Here is a 22,297-nt window from a genome sequence, read left to right on the forward strand (position 1 = left end):
AGCTCCCACACTCTCATGGGTAGGGGGTCTACTTATGGATGTCAAAATTCTGCAACGTTTGTCCTCGCATGGTGCCACTCCCCTTAGGGAAGTTTGCTTGTGCAAAGCGTTGACCGCTCCGTTAGGTGCCTTATTCACGGCGGATCAGCCTAATTTCTTTACACAATACCTATCAATGTTGAGAATTTTCAGATTGGTCGATTTCCATTTCAAAATTTTTGGATCGCACATAATCCTTATATGCCTATTAATGTAGTATAACTCGTTTATTAGGCTTGTTATCCTTCATGAGCAAAATGGGGGACGAAATGGAATTTTTTAAAATGCACCGTTGGATGTCGTCCGTATATGAATATATGGTAGTGGTAAAAATTTCAGTGACTTCCACCCCGTTGTGTGTATTAAATATGTTCAATAAAAAACAATGAGTCTTTTATTACCAATATATACCATTAAGCCATATTTTGAGAAGAAAAAAATAATGTTTTTTTTTTTGTTAAACAAAATAAGGCCCTTTTTTGGCCCATTTCGGCCCTATTTGGTCCTATTTGAGGGCCGGCCCGACCCGGCCCTTTCGGCCCTAACGGATCGGGCTTTTCGGGCGGGTAAGGGTTAGCATATTTAAGCCCTGGCCCGACCCTACCCGGCCCTAAATTTTGTTGACTTTGACTAGGCCCGGCCCGGCCCGACCCTAAGCCCTAAAATTTAGGGTAGGGCCGGCCCTAGCCCGGCCCATGATGACCCCTAGACAGGAGCAAACAAAAGTAGACATCATCCTCGGTTTGTAGATGTCTTTTTATAAGTCAAAGCTAGTTAAAAACAGCCAGACATGCTACATCCTCCGGCACAACCCATATGCCCGACTAAAATAATTACCTGAATCAAAGCAAAACGCTTAGTTAGCATAATGAGGTGGGAAACAAAACACATCAAACTATGTACAACAGACTAATTAAAGAGTAAAAAGGAAAAAATAAAAGAAAAAGAAGCAGAGTAATTCAAGTAAAAAAGAAAAGAGAAATGGTCAAATAAAGTATGATTTCTAACCAGTTACCACATATCTTACTTATAGTGTTCCGGATTTTCAACAACTAGAAAACAGTTTTTTTCCTTCGGACAAGTTGAAAGTTCAAAAATTGTGATAGTTGTTATCACTTGACCATCTTTACCTACCCATTTGGATAGGCACAGATTGTAAAGTGCAACACCAACAACCACCACAATTCAGATTATAGTTAAAACTGTATCCAGGAACCCAGAAAGAGAGATAAGAGCGGAGTCTCAGCATTCAGACCAATAGTAGTCTTCAAAGAGAATCCTCAACTTTCAGTAAAAGTCTATACTGACTGATTTTGTTGATCTTTTTTATAGTCGAGTAACATTCAAAATTCAGGTGGAAGCTCTTTAAATGACAAATTATCTTCTGGCTTTCCGATCCATTATGTATGATGATGATGACAATTTACCTGTCAGTAGTAGAGATCACCTTTCCTCCGTAAAACAACCTACATGGTAAGTCTCGGTAAGATTTAAACTGGAGGATATATTCGATGTGGAGAACTGCCGGTAAGGACGATTAACCGGAGGCAACAGTAAAGCTGATTGTCGGTCCATAGCTAGCAGTCGTTCGCACTTACTGCTCAATAGAAGAAATTATTAACTTCAAAACCACTAAAGAAATTCAAAGTTAAAGGAGAAGGCTGTACCTGCAAACTTTTGTAAATAGAGTTTGGTAGCTGCAGATCCAGAGCTATAGAATACATGTAGAAAGTTAGACATAATTGTGTAGATTCTGCGCCTGTGCAAATAAATTAGTTCAGTGAGTTAACATGAACATGATAGAGACTAACCAAAAGGGAATATAGAGCTGTTTCAGCTTGAACTCCAAGAAAGTACTGCAAGGCCAAACCAGCATGTTCCTGCAATAATAATTGATAAGTATTCTAACCGAGGACCAATTGCATAAGAATAAACTTCAACCGGAAAGTAAAGCTTATACCGTGATATGTTTAAACACATGATAAACTGAAAAACCTCTTGCATGAATGTAGCTGCCTCCCTGTTCAAGAATGAAACGAGGAACATGAACATCAGGGCAATGCGAATCCTCTTTAAAAAAAAAGGAAAAAAAAACTAAGAAAAAAAAAAGTGAATATCCATATCAAGTGGGACCAACAAAGTTGCATGTTATCTGAAATCTAGTGAAAATCTGAAGGCTTGTCAAAGAGTACGGAGGAAAACAATACACTATCTAAGGTAGCATACAATCTGTATTACGGCTGATCAAGTTATAATCAGCAAATTAACTGAGCTCAGTATGTTGGAGTAATTGATGTAGTTAGCTTCCTAGCATAGACAGGGTTGCTCAACTAAATCAGGATTCATTAACTGACTTCTTACACTTTCCTTGTGGTCTATATCCCATAACAGCTATACAGTACATCAAGCTAATCTCTCTACTTTCAAGTTTATATCAGATCAGAGCAGGAGATCAATATTTCGAATCCCTCCAATTGCAAAGTCTCCCAAATAAGTTGAATTCCATATGATGGGCTGAAATGATGGAGACTGATGTAGGACAAAGCAAGTATGAGGGTGAGTATGGTTATGGAAGCACCAAGAAAGATAGAAATTTAAAAAATAGAACGGTTTTGGAAGATAAACAATGTTTGTAGCTGCTGTAATCTACTAGAGCTTAGGGAAATAGAGAATGGAGGGATTTTTCTTAAAAGATGAAACCATATATTAAGGCTTCAAATACTCCTTGGGGAGCCATATGAAAGACGAGGTCCTCGAAGAACTGAAGACTTGTATGTACTCTCTGATTCAAACAGACTCTTAACAGCTCTTGACCCAAAAGATGTTCTCAATAAAGCTTAATATTCTCATAGAATGACTGTTCTTTTATCTGTTTATTCATTTTACTGACTTGGACTCTTAAAGTACCATGGAGACTTAATAGCTCTAGACTCATATACATAATCTTAGTGAAACTTAATAACTTTTACAATGAATCTTGGTTTATTATATTACTAACTTATACTGACTTGGACAAGTAAACCATGGAGACTTCTCATTGGACCAAACAGGTATCCAAAGCGGACATTTTTTTTTCTAAACAAGCTGTAGCTAGTGCATGAGAGACTCACATGTTTCTTTTCTAACCACGCGGTAGCTACTGCATTAGAGACCCACATGTAAGAGAAGGAGGAGGAGGAGAGAGGGGGAGGGAAGGGGGTGGTTTGGAGTATAAAATAAATGTTGGCTGGCCTTTAAGAGATTAAACTTTTGAAAATAATGATAAACCAACAAAATTTATTAAATTAACAAGCAGAGTTTATGAGTTTTGTCTTATTTTCTGAGAGTCACTATCAATTCTAGTACTGGATGTCAACATGTTAAGACCTATGGTTAGAACCTACATACATATGCACGTCAAGTCATGCTCATATAAATACGATCTGGAACAACTACTTAAGCATGAGACAACTACTGAAACAGATCAACCAATATGAAAAGTGAATCCTATTATTAAGGAATAATAGGCATGCAGGTAACATAGATTACCTCTTCTGGAGAAAAGAAAGCTACTGCGTCTGGGTCAATAGAACCAGCAGGATGCAATGATACTACAGCTCTGAAGACAGACGGAAACAGCAACTCGATGACAGCAACCTTATCTATCGCAACATCAGCCAGTGGAGTTGCTCGTAACTTACTCGAACTATGAAAACTATGGTCCTTCACTGTTTCCAGTGGACTCTCATTTGCTGGCAGTGAAGATGCTCTTTTTAACCAATCCAATCGTTCATAGGTGAAAATTTTCAAGTTTGGCACCTTCTTTTCCAAGCTCATTAAAACCTCTGATAGTGTCTTGCAATCTAGCAGCTCTTCTTGATTGTGTGTAGTCAATGATGGGGAAACACACGGTTTCTTTGAAACTGGTTCGTCACTCTGACTGTCCGATCCATCATCAAGGTGAGGAAAAAATCTTCTTTTCTGATCAGTGAAGGCCTTGAGAGCTAACCTAAAATATCGACATCATTCAAGAAATGGCTTCTTAGTTCAATACTTCGATTCAAAAAGTAAAAACAGAAAATAACAACCAGCTGCCAAATCAGTTGCGGCATAAAAAAATCACGATGCTGATTGATTCCTAAATAACAACTAACACTGTCTACTTATTAAAACCACACTCTTCTGCGAACCACCGAAAATTCATTATAATCAAGAACTATTCTCCTATTTCAATTGGATAAACTAGAATCCAGAACTGCTTTGTATGAGGCAAGAGTATAAAGAGGCAATGTGCATAAGGAAGAAGATGAATTCTATCAGATTTGAGACCAACCTGGTCCTGTCCACTGCGGAAGCGCCGGCCTGACCGGCGAGCTGCCGTTTCCAAGCATAGGCGACGACGGCGCCGTCGGGACAAACCAACGGCATGTGCAGTCCCCACGAATTACTTCGCGACCGGAGAGAATCATTCAGAACTCCAGACTCTTCTAGCTGCCTTCCTACCAAAAATCAACCCCGAAAACCCTCAGAATTTTTCAAACCTCGGAGCCCTAATGAGAGAGAGAGAAGGAAGGAAGAATGTACCTATGGAGCGGAGGTCTTGGAGGTGCTGGCGCATGGAGGCGTCTTCATTGAGGAACAAGTGGAGCGGCTTGGTGCTCTGGTGAGGCTGCGCCGCCACGAACAGGGCCTCCAGAAGGCGGTCGGCGCCGAGCCTAATGTCCGCGATGAGGCGACCGGCTTGGCCGAGGCGGTCCATCGCCAAAGCCACCTGCTTCGGCGGCGCCTCCGCCGCCGTGGACCCTACCGAAGCTGGCGGAGTAGTAGTAGTCGTCGTCTGCGGTGGCTGTTGTTGCATCGTCTGAAACGTAGCGACAGGGCTTCGATCCCAATCACTCTCTCTCTCTCTCTCTCTCTCTTCTAATAATAGGGGCGACCCAAATGACCCGACCCGTATCCGAAACCCGGTGCCGCGTAAGTATTACTCTAATATCGTTTAACTACAGCCGTCAGATGCATGTGGGGCCTACATACACAGAGACGGTGTAGATTTAAAGACTCATAACTTAAATTAAATTCATAACTGGAGTGGAGCGCAAGAGCTTCTTCTTCTTCTTCTGCTTACGGTGTTGTAATCTCTGTAGCAATAGCAGAGCTTCACTTCAAGGTTAGAACTTTTTACAGTTTGATAATTTTTTTTCGGTTTTTTTTTTTTTATTTTTTTTTTTTCTGTTTCGCTATTTCATACTATTAGTGTTTGGGCATTTGGCTATCTTCTCTTATGTATATATGAATTTGTGTCTACTTTTTTTTCTGGAATGTTGGGCTGTTTCGAGGGTTTTGATTAGTTTATTAGTAATTGATTCTTTGATTATAGAGGTTTGGCTAATTTTTGTTGTTGTTGTTGTGTGAGGTGTAGAGATATAAATGGCAGGCTCTAAAAATGCGTCAAAGAAGAAGCAAAAGTGCGGTATCGACTTCAAGGTAATGAACTATTTGGGATTGAGTTTACTAAGCTCTGAAAGTTCGACATATGAATCCTGTGTTTTTTCTGTTTGTTATGTGTTTTATTTTATTGTTTGTAGAAAATAAAGCGGAAGATTGGCAGAAAATTGTCACCAGCACAGAATGCTACAAATACTGAGATTAAATCTAAAGGTATTGACTTTCTCCGTTTTTGGATTATATATATATAAAGCTATTGTTTGTTGTAAATGTTCTGTTACTACATCAAAAGGTAAAATTTGTCGCCTCTTTAACATACATATTATTTATCATGGTGGAAGTGGCTGAAATTTTGGCTGTTGTTTTCTCTACTTGAAAGTTAGATAGATATTATCCACCAGAATCAATGTTGCTCCTGAATTTTTAGTTCAAGTTCTTGTGGTGAACGAGTATCTGGAATTAAGTATTAAATATGGGTGATTTATGATCAGCAATTGTTCTCCCTGAGCAGAGTGTGGCATCCGAGAAGGCAGGATTAGCAGTGAACAAGAAAGGCTTGACTTTGAAAGAGCTTCTTCAACAAACATCTCATTACAGCTCAAAAGTCCGTAAAGGTATTTCTCTATTATTTACAGATTTCATTTTGAAAACATTAACGGTACCTTGTAAAGTATGCTCCTTAATTCGAAAAGCTTCAACAGTGTCCTTATTATCTGCCATTTGGAATCAAGAAGGGAATAATAAAGTAAGGTTGAGAAACCAACAGTGGTAATGTAGAGCATAAGTTTCAATTGAGTTTTCTTTTCAGCAGCCAAAGAAAGGGTAAAACAAAATTTAATGCATATGATTAACACCCGTATATGCCTAATTCTGGTGGTTAAGATTTTCTCTACATTTGGGAGTCAATTTTTGCAATGTTTGGATATAGACCATAGACATTAATCTATGATTGCAACCTCGTTCTTTGATCATAAAGTCACCTAGATTGTTGATTATATTATTCTGCACATTCATTTTATATTTACTGTGTTCAATTTGAATAAGTTACTTTCTTTCCAATACTTGTGTCTTTAGGAAGTATATCTGCCACATTTTTCTTCTAGTGTATCTAGTTTTGATTCTGACATTCTAAGTTTTATCTCTTTCTGTAGACGCATTGTTGGGAATTAAGGATTTATTCCTTAAGCATCCAGAAGAGTTGAGGTTGCATAAGTACGCTGTTATTGAAAAACTGCGTGAACACATTGGTGATGATGATAGACTAGTTCGAGAAACGCTGTATCAGCTTTTCAAGTCAGTGATTTTCCCTGGATTTAAGGAGGTAATTTCATGGTTTTCTAGTTTTTATGAATGTTTATAAGGAGTAGGTACCAATATGTTCTACATAAAATATATAAATGTGAAAGAAAGGCAGTTATATTTGATTGTTCCCAATTGAGAAACTTTTGGGTGGTTAGTTATGCTATTTCCTCTTAGTCGTTTCAAAATATATTCATCAACTCATTGTAAGTTTCATCCAATCATTGCCATGTACAACATGTGGCTAAAATTCTACATGGTGGAGCAATAGGCATCTTGTATAATCAAAGCCAGTTCTTAGCTCGGGTGTCTTTCTTTTCTTATGAGGCTTATTCTTTTGTCTTTCTTTTCTTTTTCTTATTGTTATGAATCTTCATACTGTAAACAACAACTTAATGTTTCAAAACATATCCAGCTCCTTTTGTTGCACATATGGATTGTCTTTTTTTATTTATCATCATCATTTTATCGTTAGAATTGTTGAATTTAACCAACACTTTTTGTTCCTTGTCCAGGATAATCAAGAGCTTTTTGTTTCCTTGATGATGGCCTATATATTTAATTCAATGACACATTTAGCAATTGATGTTCGACTGATGGCTTTCAAATTTTTGGAGCTTGGTGTTGAGGTTTCGATTATTTGGATGCATTATAAACTGAACAAAAACCAATAAAACCCAACAATAAAAGCATGAACAAGAACATTCATCTCTCTTTCCGGGTTCTCTGGAATCCCAAAATCTTCGCTCATAATAAGACGGTTCTAGGTTCACCATCTTAAAACCTTCACTAAACCTCAGTTTTCTTGCTCATCCAGTCATCCCTCCATCCAATCCCAATCGCTTGCTTCTCTCATTGTCCCAAACTCACTCTCACTCTCACCTTTGCGGCCTACATCCCTCTTCAATTCTCAAAACCATACTAAACTCATCCGCTGTCCGATCTCGCGAGTATGCAAATACAATAATAAACCAAACTTACTTGATATATGGAATATAAAACTTGCGCTAACAAATTTGTACGTCGGATCATATCTTATTCTCTTCCTCATTATTACATGAATGTGGTAGGGGGTTTTAGGTCGAACCATCAACGCCATAAATTTCAACGTTGCATGTTCCTTGAGCATTCTAGGTTTGTCTGCTCTGAATACACAAGCAAGCAGAACAAGATCGAGATGAAAATTTGTTAGGAAATCACATTGAATATATATATATATATATATAGGTTTGGAAACTGGGCATGGAATCGATAGAAGTGGGTATTTTGACCTCTTTTTTCTTTCACCTTATTGTTGTGTACCTTCGCCATTCGTTTTGAACAAGTTACCAAAAGTGGGATTCAAATGTTTTGTGACCAAAATGGAATTTAAATATTTAGCAACAAAAATGTAACACTAATCAAAATTTAATAATAAAATTTGTCCAAGATTTACTTGTTCTCCAAGAATTTTCTAATGGAGTTGGGAGCTATTCACACTGTGTGTGGGGCCTACATACATAGGGACGGTGTAGATTTAAAGACCCATAACCTAAATTAAATTCATAACTGGAGTGGAGCACAAGAGCTTCTTCTTCTTCTTGTGTTTACGGTGTTGTTATCTGTAGCAATATCAGAGCTTCACTTCAAGGTTAGAACTAGGGCTGGGCATTTTAGCCCGAAAACCCGCAAACCCTAACCGGCCCGTCAAAGCCCGACCCGAACGGGCCGGGCCCAATTTTTTTTTTAACCAAACGGTTCGGGCCGGGCTTTGTCTTTAAAAACTGTCAAAGCCCGTTGAGCCCGCCATAGATTAAAGGGAACATATGTTCATGTATTATTGGTCCTTATATTAGGCTCAAAATGCTTATCATAGGATCATACACACAGGATTCTAATCTTCACTCAAATACCTAAATCTAATCTTCAGCCTTCATTTCTTTATTTTCTTCTTGGATTAAATTCAGTTTATCCTCCTGAGGTTTTGGGGTAATTTCATGTTAGTCCCTGTCCTTTCAATTTGCTCATTTTATCTCCCAAGGTTTCCAATTTCAACTATTCCGTTCAATTTGGACCGTTAAGTCTGACTTTGAGGGCTAAAATGGTCATTTCAGAACAAAAAAATATAATTTTTTTTCCTTTATTTTTTTTTTCATTAAAATTTTTTTTTTCCAAATTTTTATTTTTTTTTATTATTTTTCCTGTTTTTTTCATTTAATTTTTTTTCTATTTTTTTTTTATATAAATAATAAATTTTGTCTTCAACCTATACACAGCAAGTTATAATAGGTTTATAAAAATAAAAATATACTCTAGGTGGTTGAAAGCCGCTCGATGATCTATGATATTTATGATATATATCCGATAAAGGGAAGAATTTTAGGATATATCCCCAATAAAGTGAAGAAATGTATGTGTAAAAAATAATTTACAGATAAAGTGTAAAATAGTGAAGAAATAAATTATTTTCATTAATTTTTTTTTTTTCATTTAATTTTTTTATCTTTTTTTTTTATATATATAAATTTTATCTTCAACCTATACACCACAAGTTATAATAGGTTTATAAAAACAAAACTACCTAATAGCAAAGACTCCAAAGAGAGGCCGCCTCCTTCTTCAGTTCTCTCTCTCTCTCTCTCAGCCTGACCTGGACAGCCTAGCCGCGCCGCCTGGGTCTCCTCCATCTCCTCCTTCTTTCTCGGGCTCTCCAATTCTCCTTTTTTTTCTCCGCCGAACGACCTCCGCAAAATCCGACAGCTTCGATCTCCAAGCTCGTCGATCCGGCTCAGAGGCTTCTTACCTACATCGCCGACCACTCTGAGGCTACTCTTGTTAAGGTTTGTATTTTCTGCCCTCCTTGGAGCGGCTTTGATTGCTCTTTCTTTTCTGCCCTCCTTATTTATACTGATGTATTGTACATTTGTCAGGGTAAGGCAGATGATCAACTAAATTGGAGATTGATTCAAAATGAGAAGCTCGTGAGGTTGAGGGAAAAGCTCCGGCGTAGTAAAGAACAACTTGTGCAAGGTTCTAGTTTGATATTAGTCATTTTCTATTTTTCTTCTCTTTTTATGGATTTGTTATATTGATTGAGTGAGAGTTACAGGGAAGGCTAAGACTGAGAAGGCATCCTAGGATATAAAAGTCAAGTCTGGGGTGCTTGAATCGGCCCTCTCTATGGTACAACACAGTAAACTTGTATTTCATTCCATTATTCAATCTTTGAGATATAGGCTGACGTATAACTTTTTGTATTTGCAGCTAGAAAAAAATCGTGCTGAACAACTGGAGAATTGTATGTCTTGTTCTTGACTTCTTGTATTTGAATTTGGACTTTGTGTCGACTTGCATGTCAAATTGCAGCCTGAACTTTGGATATGGATAATTGGACAGTGTTTTGAACTTAAGATGTTGAAATGAATGAAATCTGGATTATATATATGGGCAGATAGCAAAGTATAAAGCTAGTATTTAGGCCCGAAAGCCCGGAAGCCCGGCCCGAAAGAAAACGGGCCGGTCCCTGTTGGTGCCAAAACGGGCTTTAGGCCCGAACTGTAAAAAACGGGCCGGGTCCGGGTCGAGTGAAATTTTAGTTGGACCCGGCCCGTGCCCAGCCCTAGTTAGAACTTTTTACAGTTTGATAATCTTTTTTTCAGATTGTTTTTTTTTTTAAATATTTTTTTTTTCTTCTGTTTCGCTATTTCATACTATTAGTGTTTGGGCGTTTGGCTATCTTCTCTTATGTATATATGAATTTGTGTCTACTCTTTTCTGGAATGTTGGGTTGTTTCGAGGGGTTTGATTAGTTATTAGTAATTGATACTTTGATTATAGAGGTTTGGCTAATTTTTTGTGTTGTTGTTGTTGTGTGAGGTGTAGAGATATAAATGGCAGGCTCTAAAAATGCGTCAAAGAAGAAGCAAAAGCGCGGTATCGACTTCAAGGTAATGAGCTATTTGTGAATGAGTTTACTATGCACTGCAAACTCAACATTTGAATCCTGTGTTTTTTCTATTTGTTATGTGTTTTATTTTGTTGTTTGCAGAAAATAAAGCGAAAGATTGGCAGAAAATTGCCACCGGCACAGAATGCTACAAATACTGAAATTAAATCTAAAGGTATTGACTTTATCCGTTTTTGGATTATATATATAAAGCTATTGTTTGTTGTAAATATTCTGTTACTACATCAAAGGGAACATTCTGTCGTCTTTTTAACATACATATTATTAATCATGGTGGAAGTGGCTGAAATTTTGGCCGTTGTTTTCTCTACTTGAAAGTTAGATAGATGTTATCCACCAGAATCAATGTTGCTCCTGAATTTTTAGTTCAACTTCTTGTGGTGAACCAGTATCTGGAATTAAGTATTAAATATGGGTGATTTATGATCAGCAATTGTTCTCCCCGAGCAGAGTGTGGCATCAGAGAAGGCAGGATTAGCAGTGAATAAGAAAGGCTTGACTTTGAAAGAGCTTCTTCAACAAACATCTCATTACAGCTCAAAAGTCCGTAAAGGTATTTCTCTATTAGTTAAAGATTTCATTTTGAAAACATTAACGGTACCTTGTAAAATATGCTCCTTAGTTCAAAAAGCTTCAACAGTGTCCTTATTATCTGCCATTTGGAATCAAGATGGGAATAATAAAGTAAGGTTGAGAAACCAACGGTGGTAATGTACAACATAAGTTTCAATTGAGTTTTCTTTTCAGCAGCCAAAGAAAGGGTAAAACAAATTTAATGCATATGATTAACACCTGTATATGCCTAATTTTGGTGGTTAAGATTTTCTCTGCATTTGGGAGTCAATTTTTGCAATGTTTGGATATAGACCACATACATAAATCTATGATTGCAACCTCTTTTTTTATTTTTTATCATAAAGTCACCTAGATCGTTGATTATATTATTCTGCACATTCATTTTGTATTTACTGTGTTCAATTTGAATAAGTTATTTTCTTTCCAATACTTGTGTCTTTAGGAAGTATATCTGCCACATTTTTCTTCTATTGTATCTACTTTTGATTCTAACATTATAAGTTTTATCTCTGTCTGTAGACTCATTGTTGGGAATTAAGGATTTATTCCTTAAGCATCCAGAAGAGTTGAGGTTGCATAAGTACGCTGTTATTGAAAAACTGCGTGAACGCATTGGTGATGATGATAGACTAGTTCGAGAAACGCTGTATCAACTTTTCAAGTCAGTGATTTTCCCTGGATTTAAGGAGGTAATTTTATGGTTTTCTAGTTTTTATGAATGTTTATAAGAAGTAGGTACCAATGTGTTCTACATAAAATATATAAATGTGAAAGAAAGGCAGTTATATTTGATTGTTCCCAACTGAGAAACTTTTGGGTGGTTAGTTATGCTATTTCCTCTTAGTCGTTTCAAAATTTATTCATCAACTCATTGTAAGTTTCATCCAATCACTGCCATGTACAACTTGTGGCTAAAATTCTACATGGTGGAGCAATAGGTATCTTGTATAATCAAAGCCAGTTCTTAGCTCGGATGTCTTTCTTTCTTATGAGGCTTATTCTTTTGTCTTTCTTTTCTTTTTCTGATTATTAAGAATCTTCATACTGTAAACAACAATTTAATAGTTCAAAACATATACAGCTCCTTTTGTTGCACATATGGATTGTCTTTTTTTATTTATCATCATCATCTTGTCGTTAGAATTGTTGGATTTAACTGACACTTTTTGTTCCTTTTTTTTTCTTGTCCAGGATAATCAAGAGCTTTTTGTTTCCTTGATGATGGCCTATATATTTAATTCAATGACACATTTAGCAATTGATGTTCGACTGATGGCTTTCAAATTTTTGGAGCTTGTTATCCAGTACTATCCACCTTCCTTTCTCTTGTATGCTGAAAAGGTATCTAAGATTCTGCTGTGAAATGTTTTGTGTCATTCTTTTATTAAGATTTTTGCTGGATGTGTTATTTGGAAGTATGCAATTTGAGGATTACTGTTCATGTTTTGGTTATTGACCGTAAATTGTTATATGTTTTTTTGCTCTCATGCTTATATATTTTTTTTCGTGGGATGGAATTTTGGTATATTCTCACCTGTGACAACATTTTTGTTTAGATCATCATGTTTTGAAATAGCACACCATTTCCTGCTAAATATTAATAGAAATAAACGGTGTAACTTTTGGGGCTACGATACTATATGTAAGGTGTTGCAGAATGAAGCCTTATTGTAAAACTATTCAGTTTTTTCAAGGCTCCAGTGGTATGATGTCTGTTTCTAATTCCCAGCCGTTTCTCCTTGGGTTTCATTTGCTTTCGTTTTGCTCCATAAGAGTAGGTTACTGGATTTTGGTAATAGATGTAGGTGTTTAGGTCTTTATTCGAGGTAGAAATGGTGTCGAACTTATTGAAACAAATACTTTTTGGCATTCCTCATACTCAAAAGGATCGAGTCTTTATCTTCATATGGTATCTTTATCTTTTACTTCAATGTTTCTTTCTTTATTTTCCCCTGTTTTTAGTCGCTACATGCTGTAACTCTTATGATGGCTGCTAATCCATCTACAGTTTAGATTAACTCAAATGACTATTACAGTGTCACAACTCTCTTGTGTGTTTAGGGATAACTATTGAAACTTTTTGGCTGTTTGCTTGCTTATTGACAGATTCTTCAAAACTTTGAGGATATTTTGCGAAAGAACCAGTTTTATTTAGAGGACAAGAGCAAGCTGAAGAATGCTCTTTCTGGGTTGGAGCAATGCTTGTTACTGCTTCCATGTAACAAGAAAGAAGTTGGCTCATGTGAACAGGTACTTTTTGTTCTCTCAAATTTTGAATACTACCTTCTTTGGTCAATGAATACTGCACGTTTTCTTTTATGTTTTGGTAAACTGTGTGCATCTTGCACCGCTTGTTGTCTTGTATGGTGGCATTTCTTCATTCCATGTTACTTCTGAAACTTCTGCTGCCATGCTTTGTTGTTATTAGTGTTACTGATTTGCTATCCTCACCATTGCTGATCATCATCCTACAAAATTTTCACCAATGAATTCTACATCTATTGATGCTTTACTCTCTCTTACTTTAAATCATGTCTTCCTGTTATGAGAAGTGGGGAAGCTTTATGCTTGTAACAAAAATTTCACCAATTGATCCCTTGTGCTTAACCCAAGAGGTGAGGGAGGGTGGGCTAATATGTTAGGGTTAGGATAGGTTAAGGGTTGGACCTGAGGCCCTTCCAATATAACTAGTTTTAAAAGTTATACATTTGACTCTCATGATCGCGAAAATTTACATAGCACCTAAAACATGCTCATAAATTGTTTGAGTCTTAATATGTGCTACTTTTGAATGCATTTGGTTTGCAACTAAGGCGAACCTGTAAAGAAAAGGGTCTATTGTGATAGAAACTTTTTATTGTAAAGTTAATACTTAATTGACCGAAAAAAAAATTAATACTGAAAATTGAAGGGCTGGTAGGTATGCATCCAATTTTTCAGGTAAATCATTATCTAATCATTTATTTTAAAAGGTGTTGATCATGGTCCAGACATGATACCATGAGAAATAAGATTGTTCAAACATGTCAAAAAAATTTCTTATGTCCATATGCAAATACAAAAAACAGGTGAAAGTTTTGAAATTGTCTTTTATACTCATTATGTTTATGTCATGCTTTATATTATGCTGATTTCAGATCAGACTTCTAAAGCTGGATGAACAATTTGCATTGGGAAAGGGTCTTTGAATTGTGCTTAATGAATTGAGCTTACAACTGTTTCCTTTGTCATGCAAACGGCTTTCTAGTACAGTAATACTTGACTTTTTACTTGATAGAATGATGCTGGACAAGGGATGCTGCATGCTTTTGACCCTGATGTGCCTGCAGAATCTGCTGGTATGTCAAATACTTGTGCCTTGTATCTATATAGTGTTATTGATAATGTTGTGCTGATGATTCCCTTCGTCTAGTGTATAGATCAATATGCACTTAGTAGCTGAAATGCTTGATCTTTCAGATGAAGTACTTTATATATATGATATTAGTAGTCTCATAGTCTGCGACTCTGATTTCCTTAGTTTCTGATGCCTTGCATTTGGTACTGTTTCTTACAAGATGAGAAATCACAATTCACTGTGATATTATTATCTATAGTTTGTTCCTTAGTCCTTACATTCTGTTAGTAAGTTCAATTTGTGGGACAAGGCATTCAACTTCTGAGCTCCATTTTATTTCATATGTGTTCTGTTTACCTTCTATTGGCCTATCATCCTCTCTCTTTTTTTCTGTAGGGTTTTCTCTCATCATCCCAAAACTAAAAGACCTTGTGCCAGTTCTAGTCAATTGTTTCCAAGATTTTATTCCTGCAGTACAGACTGGTGCACATCTTGATGTGCAATCATTTGATTGTATGGTGTCTATACTTCACAGTATAAATCATGCAGTCCGGTTCTTTGTTTATATGATTGATGAGGGTACGTCAGAATCACGACCTTCTCATGGGGAGCTTGATGTGGCTATGTTGGGTGGAACTATCTCCATGACGCTGATGAAGAAGTTAATTGTTCTGTTTCCCCTGAACATGAGAAATCAACTTTCTGAGAAGGTAAAACAAGAAGTACTTCTTAGATCTCATCGTTTAACTTGCCTACTTTTTGCAAGAGTCTCTTGGTTGGTTCTGTGTCACTTTCTTTTGAATCTGTTGTATAATAAGTGATGGCCTTCTTGTTTTTAGTGGTATTAAAAATCTATAATATCCTCAATATTTCTGTGCTGAGCTACAATGATTTTCTGAATTGTTTGCTATCTAATTTTCTCAAAATTGATATGTTGAGATATATTTAACAATACAGCTGTATATTCTCACCCTCAGTGTTTCCATTAACATCAACCTTTAATATTTCATATTGTAAAAGTTGGGACAACTATATTACTAGTGGTATAGCATATTCTCTGTTTGACATGTGTACGTTTTAATTCATCTGTGTTATTTCTTGTATCTCTTGCAATTTCTATGTTGCATTTTTGATTCCTACTATTCAGTTCATTTGTATCAAAAGTTCAAAACATGTTGAGGTTTTAGTTGAAGGTTGTAGCATGTTTCCAGAAGTCTTGTATTATGCCATGGGAGTATTATATTTGGCCAACACCTTGGCAACTCTCATTTTGTTGAGAGCTGTTTACAGGAAGAATTTTATAGGATTTGTGCTGTAATATTCTTCTCTGTAGCTCATCTCCCTCTTTGTGAGGAATCTCTATTTCTCTTTACTAGATATTTATTGATTGTTCTTTCTCTGTTGCAACTTTAATCAGTTCTTTTCTGTTTCTCATTGGCAGGATGATGTTAAATATTTTGTCCTGGACTGTGTGATGACAGAAATATTTCTGCACTTAAGCAAATGGATCTGCCCTCCCGGTGTTCTGTTGGAGAAATTTTTAGAATTTCTAAAGAATGCGCTGCTTGGAAAGGTTTGATCTTGCTCTGTAAAATTTGATATTAATTACAAAATTGCATGCTCTTGGAAAGTTAGGTCTGTTCATTGTACTGGAACAATTTCTTGAAGATACTGATTAATGTGCAATAATCAGATACATCTGTAGTTTAAATTACTAGCATTTTACTCTTCTTCAATCTTTACAGTAATGTGAAAGAGGGAACCCTATGGTGATACATGTAGCAATATTCATTGTGTTGTACAAGTCACAATTTGCTTGTTTTGTTGTTTCAGTACAATGAGCTCGTGCATCAGCAATGAAATCTTTTCTAATGACAATGTGACAAATTGATCTCATTTTATTAGCCACAATTATCTGTACGTGTGCAATGTATATGAATAGTGTCAAATGGAGCCCTTTAGACCTAAGGACATCTCTCTCCCCTTAAGTACAAGGATGTGTGGGTCAGGTTTGTGCATACAAATAATGGTTTGGTGCTTGTCTAATTTGCCTGACAAAAGCCAACTAAATATGCATGCTGTGTTTGATATAGTAACGCAATTGATAAATAGTTATTTTCAAGATCCAAGTTTCGACGTAAAATTATTGTTCTACAATTGCTTCAATAGTTTTATTTATAAAAGATGCATATAGTGTAATTAGTATATCTGGTAGGCAGTAAGGTAAAATGATTACACTGTTTTTGTATTGAGTTATTCTATTGTTATTATTCTAAATGGCTTTTAAATAATTGGGAATTTGTTTGCAGATTTGTAGTGATAGACGCTCTGGTAAAGCAATCCAGGAGAAGCATTTAATTTCACTTCTTCCTTTTGTACCGAAACTTGTTTCGCAAGTGGCAAATGACTGGAAGTCTCGTCTTCTTCAGGTGACCTGTCTCATTAGACTATATTATGTTAAACGGATTCCTTTTCTTCACAATTTTTTTTACTTTGATTGTGTTGTTATTTTAGTTTTTGGTCTCAGACAATTAGAGTTTCCTAAGTTGCACATACGATGGTGAAAATTTGAAGTGATGTTAATGAATCATCCTTGGTTGCAGGCTTTTACTAAGGCATTCAAGGATTGCAATCCTGTGTCATCTTTAAAATTAGCTTGTCTTTCCACAATGGAGGAGATGGTTGTTCCTGTAAGCCTTCTATACCCTTTCCTTGAATTTCTGCAAGCTTTCTTTTAGTATATCAGATAGAATTTCTAATGCACCAGAAGAAATAAATCAGTCTTTTCCTTCTTCTTCTTTTTCTCTGTCCCTCATTTCTACTTTAAAATTGATTTTGATATTTATTTTTCTTACGAACCGTAGAGACAAGGCATGCTGTACCTGGATCCAAGGGATCCCGAGATATTATACTTTCAGATTGCCTGGATAAGAGAGCTTCCCATGTTGCTAATCCTGCTGGGTGATAAGAACACGTCCCACTCCCAGGTGAGTATTTAACCTTGTGAAAGAATTACCAGTGAAGCAGTTAGGAACAAATAATTGATTTTTGACAATGTTAAATGCCTGATCTTCAAAAAAAAAAAAAAAAAAATCCTGCTCTGAATCAAATGCTTTTGCAGGTTGTGTTGCACCTTTTACTTCGCCTGGGACAGCGTGCTTTCATGAACTATTCCTTTGCATTGGAATATGACAACATGCAATTCTCACTGCAAGAATTTTTCTGCATATATCAAGATGATGGTAAATAAACCATTCAATTGATACACATTAGCTTGCTTTTATTGATTAATCATCCATTCGCTGACAATTAGGCCTCTTATGGTACTCTGTTTCTTTCTTGTAGGAAATATAATATATGGTCCTTTTGTAAGGCTGCCCAGAGAATCTCAGGAACTCTCTCTTTGTTGCCTTCGTTATATCTCTAATTTGGATTTGCATATGTTGAGGTCAATAGCTTATTGTTGCCTATGTAAGTTTTTCATCTGCCTCAGTTTGATTCTGGATGGTTTATCAGCTGTAATCAGCTTTTATTTAATGTTGCTTAAAGCTGTTTGGTATTTTCATGCATGGTGCAAATAATTGTGTCCTCTTAATATGCAAATTATTCTTTTGCCTCATTAACTTATGGAGGAACCTTTGATATTAATGGATTGACACCCAATTCTCTCAAAAACTTATGGAGGAACCTTGTGTTTCTAATTTGGATACACTTGGGTAGTACTGGTAGTAGTACCAAATACATTCCTCAGTGCATGGGATTTTTATTGGGTGATAGAGCTATCTTTTGCAGCAAGAATCAGGAAAAGCCCTATCTGCTTTAATTTCTGAATTTGAAAGACGTTCTTTTTGAAAATCTAATGTGAAAGTAAAACACCATTTCAAAAATCTTTCTTCATCACTTTTCTGGACCTTTCATGGCAGAATGAAGGTATTTCCTTTCAACTGAAAAAAGTGATGTGTCTTTCAATTCTTGATGTTACTATCAGTATATTCTGTATGATATTTGGTGAAAGTATAGTGTGTAAGATACGATTACGCATTTAAAGGGTAATTGTCTTATATGTTAAAACTATGGAGGAATTATATGTGATCTCTTTTATGCTTTCCGGCAGATATGAACACTGTTGAAGTACAGAGAGGTACTGGCAATATTGGAATACTTTTTTGTAATACTTTCTTTCTTACCTATCCATATCAGGTCCAGAACTGGAACAGTATGTAATAATTCGAGTCATAGAGATCCTGCATTCAGCTTATAAATCTGGACATATTCAAATTGCGGATCACTTTAGTTTCTTCATCACCTTGCTCTCCCGCTTCAGAGTTTTGTCAGGTATCTCTAATAGAAGTTCTTCTTTTGCCTATTTATGTTATGCATGTGATTAGCATACACCAGTCTATTTTTACAGCTTTCATCTAAACTATTTTCAATTATCTATTAGCAATATGCTTATTTGTCTATGTACCAGTTAAATTGTATATGTAAGACATTGTTAACCATTTAGAGCACTGCTTCAGAACAAGTATGTCTTGCTCCAAGATTTGGAGAAGGAATTTTGAACTTATGTGTATGGTTTTGAACTGTGTTCTTCTCATTGTCAAAATATCTTATGCCTTAATGTTAATTACTGTGCAACCTATCATTTATTTTATGCCTGATGTATGGAAAAACTAGTTGGTTTCTAAACCTATACGGGTTTTATCTTTGCAGAAAATGTTAATGCTGTTATGGAGAGAGATGTGAATATCTCAAATCGGGGGACTTTTAAATCAATCACTGGCACTGTTTGCTCGTGTTTGTCACAGATGGGCGATAGTTCTCTTGTTTTTAAAATACTAGAAAAAATGGTACTAGATCAAATGGTGAGTTGACTAAATTTATAATTAACCTCATCTGATTGTGCTTCACTAATTTGTACATCAATGTCCTTTTAATTTGTTTTTCCTCATTTGTTGACTCTGGTTGGCAGTTTGTTCAAAAGTTATGCTTTTCTTGTTGACTCTGGTTTGTATTTTTGCTTCAGTCGCAAAACCTTCCGCTAGACAATGTCTGTGCTATGCTTAGAATGCTTGTTGCACTGGACTCTGAAGATACAATAATTTCTGAACAAGCTTTTATAAGCTTAGTCAAAATCCTTCCGCGATATCTTATTGACATTGTGCATGTAAGTTTCATTTTTTTGTTAAGTGTACACTCCCCTCCCCGTAAGGGAAGAAACAAAACTTGCTTATTTGTATTAATACTTGGTTTTGTGGCATGTGTCACTTAAAGGGTTGCAAATATTATTGAATCTCTTATTATTTGCTTTCTCATTAAACGCTCCTTTATCTACATCACACTGTTCCATGAAAGGAAGTAACAAGCATGCACATAGATGACTCTTTACTTTAAAAAGAAATATGTTAATGGTATCTTTCATTTTTCCCCTTTGATCAAGTTTATGTTAGATTAAGCTAGCGTAATATTTGAGTTTAGTTTCATATCCATATCATTTATTTCTTTATTTTGATAAGAAACAAGATGCTGTTAATAAAATGGAATCGTGCAACATAGAACCAGATGTCCACTTAAGGGAGAAAAATTGTCCTAACTACCTAGAAAACAGAATCAAGGATTTATGTTGTACTTGATTCTAAAAAGATATCAAGACAAACCGTTTAGGAACCACAGCAATGTAATCTGAAAAGACAGCAGGATATGAACTCTCACTAAACTAGGACAACACTGATACCCAAAGAGGAGCTGAAAAGAACCCAAAAGATGACAGGCACAATTGTTATTAAATAGTTGTCAATTAGATGATGTATTTGTTGCAGCATGTGGTGCTGACTTATTTCTATATGTTTTTTAATGTAACGTGCTACATGTTGTGCCATCATGCATACTTCTCCTTTCTATATAATGTTAGGTCCTTTGGCTTGATTTTCTTAGGTCCTCTGGCTTGTTGAGGTCATAATACTTTCAGTTTTTTGCCTTCTGATCCAGTGCATTGCTGAAGATGATGGGAAGGCCTCTGGTTCCCTTTCCTCGAGTGCATGCTGTTATTATCTTGTTCCTTGCTTTTTCTTATTTGCTAAAAGTCACAGACTTCTGGGTCTTGTGTTGAAGACATTGGGGTCATGGATAAATGAAAGTTTGTCAATTTTACCTTGCGATCATACCCACTATGAAACAGACATTTCAAGCAGGGTAGAAACAATCGTTTCAGTTCTTCTCTTGTTGCCTAAGGATGACAAAATTTGGCAAGTTATGTCTTCATTCAAGGCAGAGATTGACTGTATTTTGCAAAGCATCATCTCTATACAGGTATTTGAGTTTCCACCCTTGACATAGCTTATATGTTCGAATAGTCTTGACAATTTCTTTTTGGCACATCTGAAAGCGGATCCTCAAATATCAAAATTTCCAAATATTATATAGAATGGAAATAAGGAGCCCTTCTAATGAGGACCACTATACTGAGGACTAGTTGAGGATGTGATGTGATGTGCTCATATTTATGTATATGTTGCACACATAGATGAAGGGATTTAATCCCTAATTGTTGTGTGTCTATCATGTTGAGATCTTTAATATCTGTTTGTGCAGTCCTCAGAGGAAATCAGCATGACCCTTCAAGAAAAGCACAAATTGAAATGTGCACATGATAGACTAAAGAACGCCACAAGTGCATTGCATGCTGAGATGCAGTCAGTCTAGAAGGATGTCCCTACCCCTAGGTACCTGACTGAGTCTTCTATTTCATGACCATCTTCAATTTTCTCATGCTTGTTGAAATTCGTTTTGTTATTTAATTAGTTCATTTTGGAATTTAATGATTAGGAAATTGGAAGAGAACAGATGGTAAATATCCTCCTGAGTAGTTGGGAAGTGGCTATGGTCATTTCAATCTGCGTCAATGATTCAGCTTAGCTACTTACTTGAAGCCACGGAACGGGTGCATGTCTCCGGGATGCACTTGTCTTCCTCACTAGTGGAAGAACAGCATACACACCTAGCAAAGTTTTGGGGTTGAGAGTACAAGGCTAAATCAGAGCCTCAAATCTCATTGTACAGTTATGGTGGGTGTCAAATTTTGTTGTAGAACAGCTTGAAACAGACTTATAGTTGGTTTAGTACGTAATACCTCTCTAAAAACTCTCTCCTTGGGAGGTTTTGGTCGGAACATTTTGTATCAGTTTTGTTTTAATTAGCTCTAATTTGAATCCAAAGATAACAAATAACAAAATCAATGTATCAGAAATACTAATCTGTCAATAGATATCAGCTTACCGACTGGTATTTGGGTCTAGTAGTAATGCATTCCTCTTCAACAATGTTGGTGGAGGTCCCAAGCTTGACTCCCTCCCCCTCTGATGTGTGGTTTGCCATGAAAGTGCGAACAAATGGAGATGGTTCAACTGGTAACAAACGCAGAGTGACTTGGGAAACTTTAATGTTTCTATCTACTATGCAAAGTATGAGTAGATGTAGGATTTTGGGTAAACAAAGTTGAGTTTTGGGTTAATCACCTGAAATAACTGTCTTTAGACAAATTAACCAAAAGTTTTGGGTTACCGAAGAAGAAAAGATCACCCAATTTTTTTGATCAAATAACAACTTGAGTCTATTGTGAGTAGAATTCACGATCTCCCACTTACCGAATAAAAAAAGACCACCCAATGTGATACAGT

At 36.2% G+C, this 22,297-nt stretch overlaps 3 protein-coding genes across 9 annotated transcripts; 2 read left to right on the plus strand and 1 right to left on the minus strand.

The window, feature by feature from the left end:
• Nucleotides 1–449: 449 nt before the first annotated feature.
• On the minus strand, nucleotides 450–4,931 carry LOC133718193 (mediator of RNA polymerase II transcription subunit 27-like). Its single transcript, XM_062145002.1, has 8 exons — nucleotides 4,603–4,931; nucleotides 4,352–4,517; nucleotides 3,568–4,027; nucleotides 2,000–2,059; nucleotides 1,851–1,919; nucleotides 1,707–1,750; nucleotides 1,467–1,636; nucleotides 450–876 (listed from the first exon to the last, which is right to left on the minus strand). The coding sequence occupies exons 1-7, from the start codon at nucleotides 4,874–4,876 to the stop codon at nucleotides 1,483–1,485; spliced, it is 1,227 nt and encodes a 408-aa protein (XP_062000986.1). The 5' UTR covers nucleotides 4,877–4,931; the 3' UTR covers nucleotides 450–876; nucleotides 1,467–1,482.
• A 186-nt stretch (nucleotides 4,932–5,117) lies between these two features.
• Nucleotides 5,118–7,871, plus strand: LOC133713379 (uncharacterized). The gene is made up of 6 exons (XM_062139383.1): nucleotides 5,118–5,185; nucleotides 5,438–5,502; nucleotides 5,604–5,676; nucleotides 5,955–6,077; nucleotides 6,615–6,784; nucleotides 7,278–7,871. The coding sequence occupies exons 2-6, from the start codon at nucleotides 5,446–5,448 to the stop codon at nucleotides 7,434–7,436; spliced, it is 582 nt and encodes a 193-aa protein (XP_061995367.1). The 5' UTR covers nucleotides 5,118–5,185; nucleotides 5,438–5,445; the 3' UTR covers nucleotides 7,437–7,871.
• A 1,450-nt stretch (nucleotides 7,872–9,321) lies between these two features.
• LOC133714738 (uncharacterized) lies at nucleotides 9,322–21,915 on the plus strand. Of its 7 annotated transcripts, none has more exons than XM_062140986.1 (24): nucleotides 9,322–9,581; nucleotides 9,672–9,771; nucleotides 9,851–9,924; nucleotides 10,006–10,039; nucleotides 10,624–10,688; nucleotides 10,790–10,862; nucleotides 11,139–11,261; nucleotides 11,804–11,973; nucleotides 12,476–12,625; nucleotides 13,391–13,534; nucleotides 14,562–14,622; nucleotides 15,018–15,331; nucleotides 16,063–16,194; nucleotides 16,931–17,050; nucleotides 17,225–17,311; nucleotides 17,486–17,608; nucleotides 17,743–17,863; nucleotides 17,967–18,092; nucleotides 18,822–18,956; nucleotides 19,335–19,486; nucleotides 19,648–19,788; nucleotides 20,556–20,930; nucleotides 21,213–21,343; nucleotides 21,447–21,915. In XM_062140986.1, the coding sequence occupies exons 5-23, from the start codon at nucleotides 10,632–10,634 to the stop codon at nucleotides 21,321–21,323; spliced, it is 2,715 nt and encodes a 904-aa protein (XP_061996970.1). In that variant the 5' UTR covers nucleotides 9,322–9,581; nucleotides 9,672–9,771; nucleotides 9,851–9,924; nucleotides 10,006–10,039; nucleotides 10,624–10,631; the 3' UTR covers nucleotides 21,324–21,343; nucleotides 21,447–21,915. The 7 variants fall into 7 exon arrangements, with proteins under 7 accessions (XP_061996970.1, XP_061996975.1, XP_061996971.1 ...); XM_062140991.1 differs by having other exon boundaries at nucleotides 11,159–11,261; XM_062140987.1 differs by having other exon boundaries at nucleotides 9,322–9,575.
• Nucleotides 21,916–22,297: the final 382 nt, after the last annotated feature.

Source organism: Rosa rugosa, chromosome 6 (genome assembly GCF_958449725.1).
Source record: "Rosa rugosa chromosome 6, drRosRugo1.1, whole genome shotgun sequence".
Classification (NCBI taxonomy): domain Eukaryota; kingdom Viridiplantae; phylum Streptophyta; class Magnoliopsida; order Rosales; family Rosaceae; genus Rosa; species Rosa rugosa.

Bases quoted from the DNA above. Each gene is read 5' to 3' on its own strand.
- LOC133714738 (XM_062140986.1), top strand. From the start codon at position 10,632: ATGGCAGGCTCTAAAAATGCGTCAAAGAAGAAGCAAAAGCGCGGTATC. The intron at 17,312-17,485 runs GTAAGCCTTCTA...TACGAACCGTAG, and splicing joins TGGAGGAGATGGTTGTTCCT to AGACAAGGCATGCTGTACCT. The intron at 19,487-19,647 runs GTGAGTTGACTA...TTTTTGCTTCAG, and splicing joins AAATGGTACTAGATCAAATG to TCGCAAAACCTTCCGCTAGA.
- LOC133718193 (XM_062145002.1), bottom strand. From the start codon at position 4,876: ATGCAACAACAGCCACCGCAGACGACGACTACTACTACTCCGCCAGCT. The intron at 2,060-3,567 runs GTAATCTATGTT...ATTCTTGAACAG, and splicing joins CTTTCTTTTCTCCAGAAGAG to GGAGGCAGCTACATTCATGC. The intron at 1,920-1,999 runs GTATAAGCTTTA...TTATTATTGCAG, and splicing joins ATGTGTTTAAACATATCACG to GAACATGCTGGTTTGGCCTT.
- LOC133713379 (XM_062139383.1), top strand. From the start codon at position 5,446: ATGGCAGGCTCTAAAAATGCGTCAAAGAAGAAGCAAAAGTGCGGTATC. The intron at 5,677-5,954 runs GTATTGACTTTC...ATTTATGATCAG, and splicing joins TACTGAGATTAAATCTAAAG to CAATTGTTCTCCCTGAGCAG. The intron at 6,785-7,277 runs GTAATTTCATGG...TTCCTTGTCCAG, and splicing joins TTTTCCCTGGATTTAAGGAG to GATAATCAAGAGCTTTTTGT.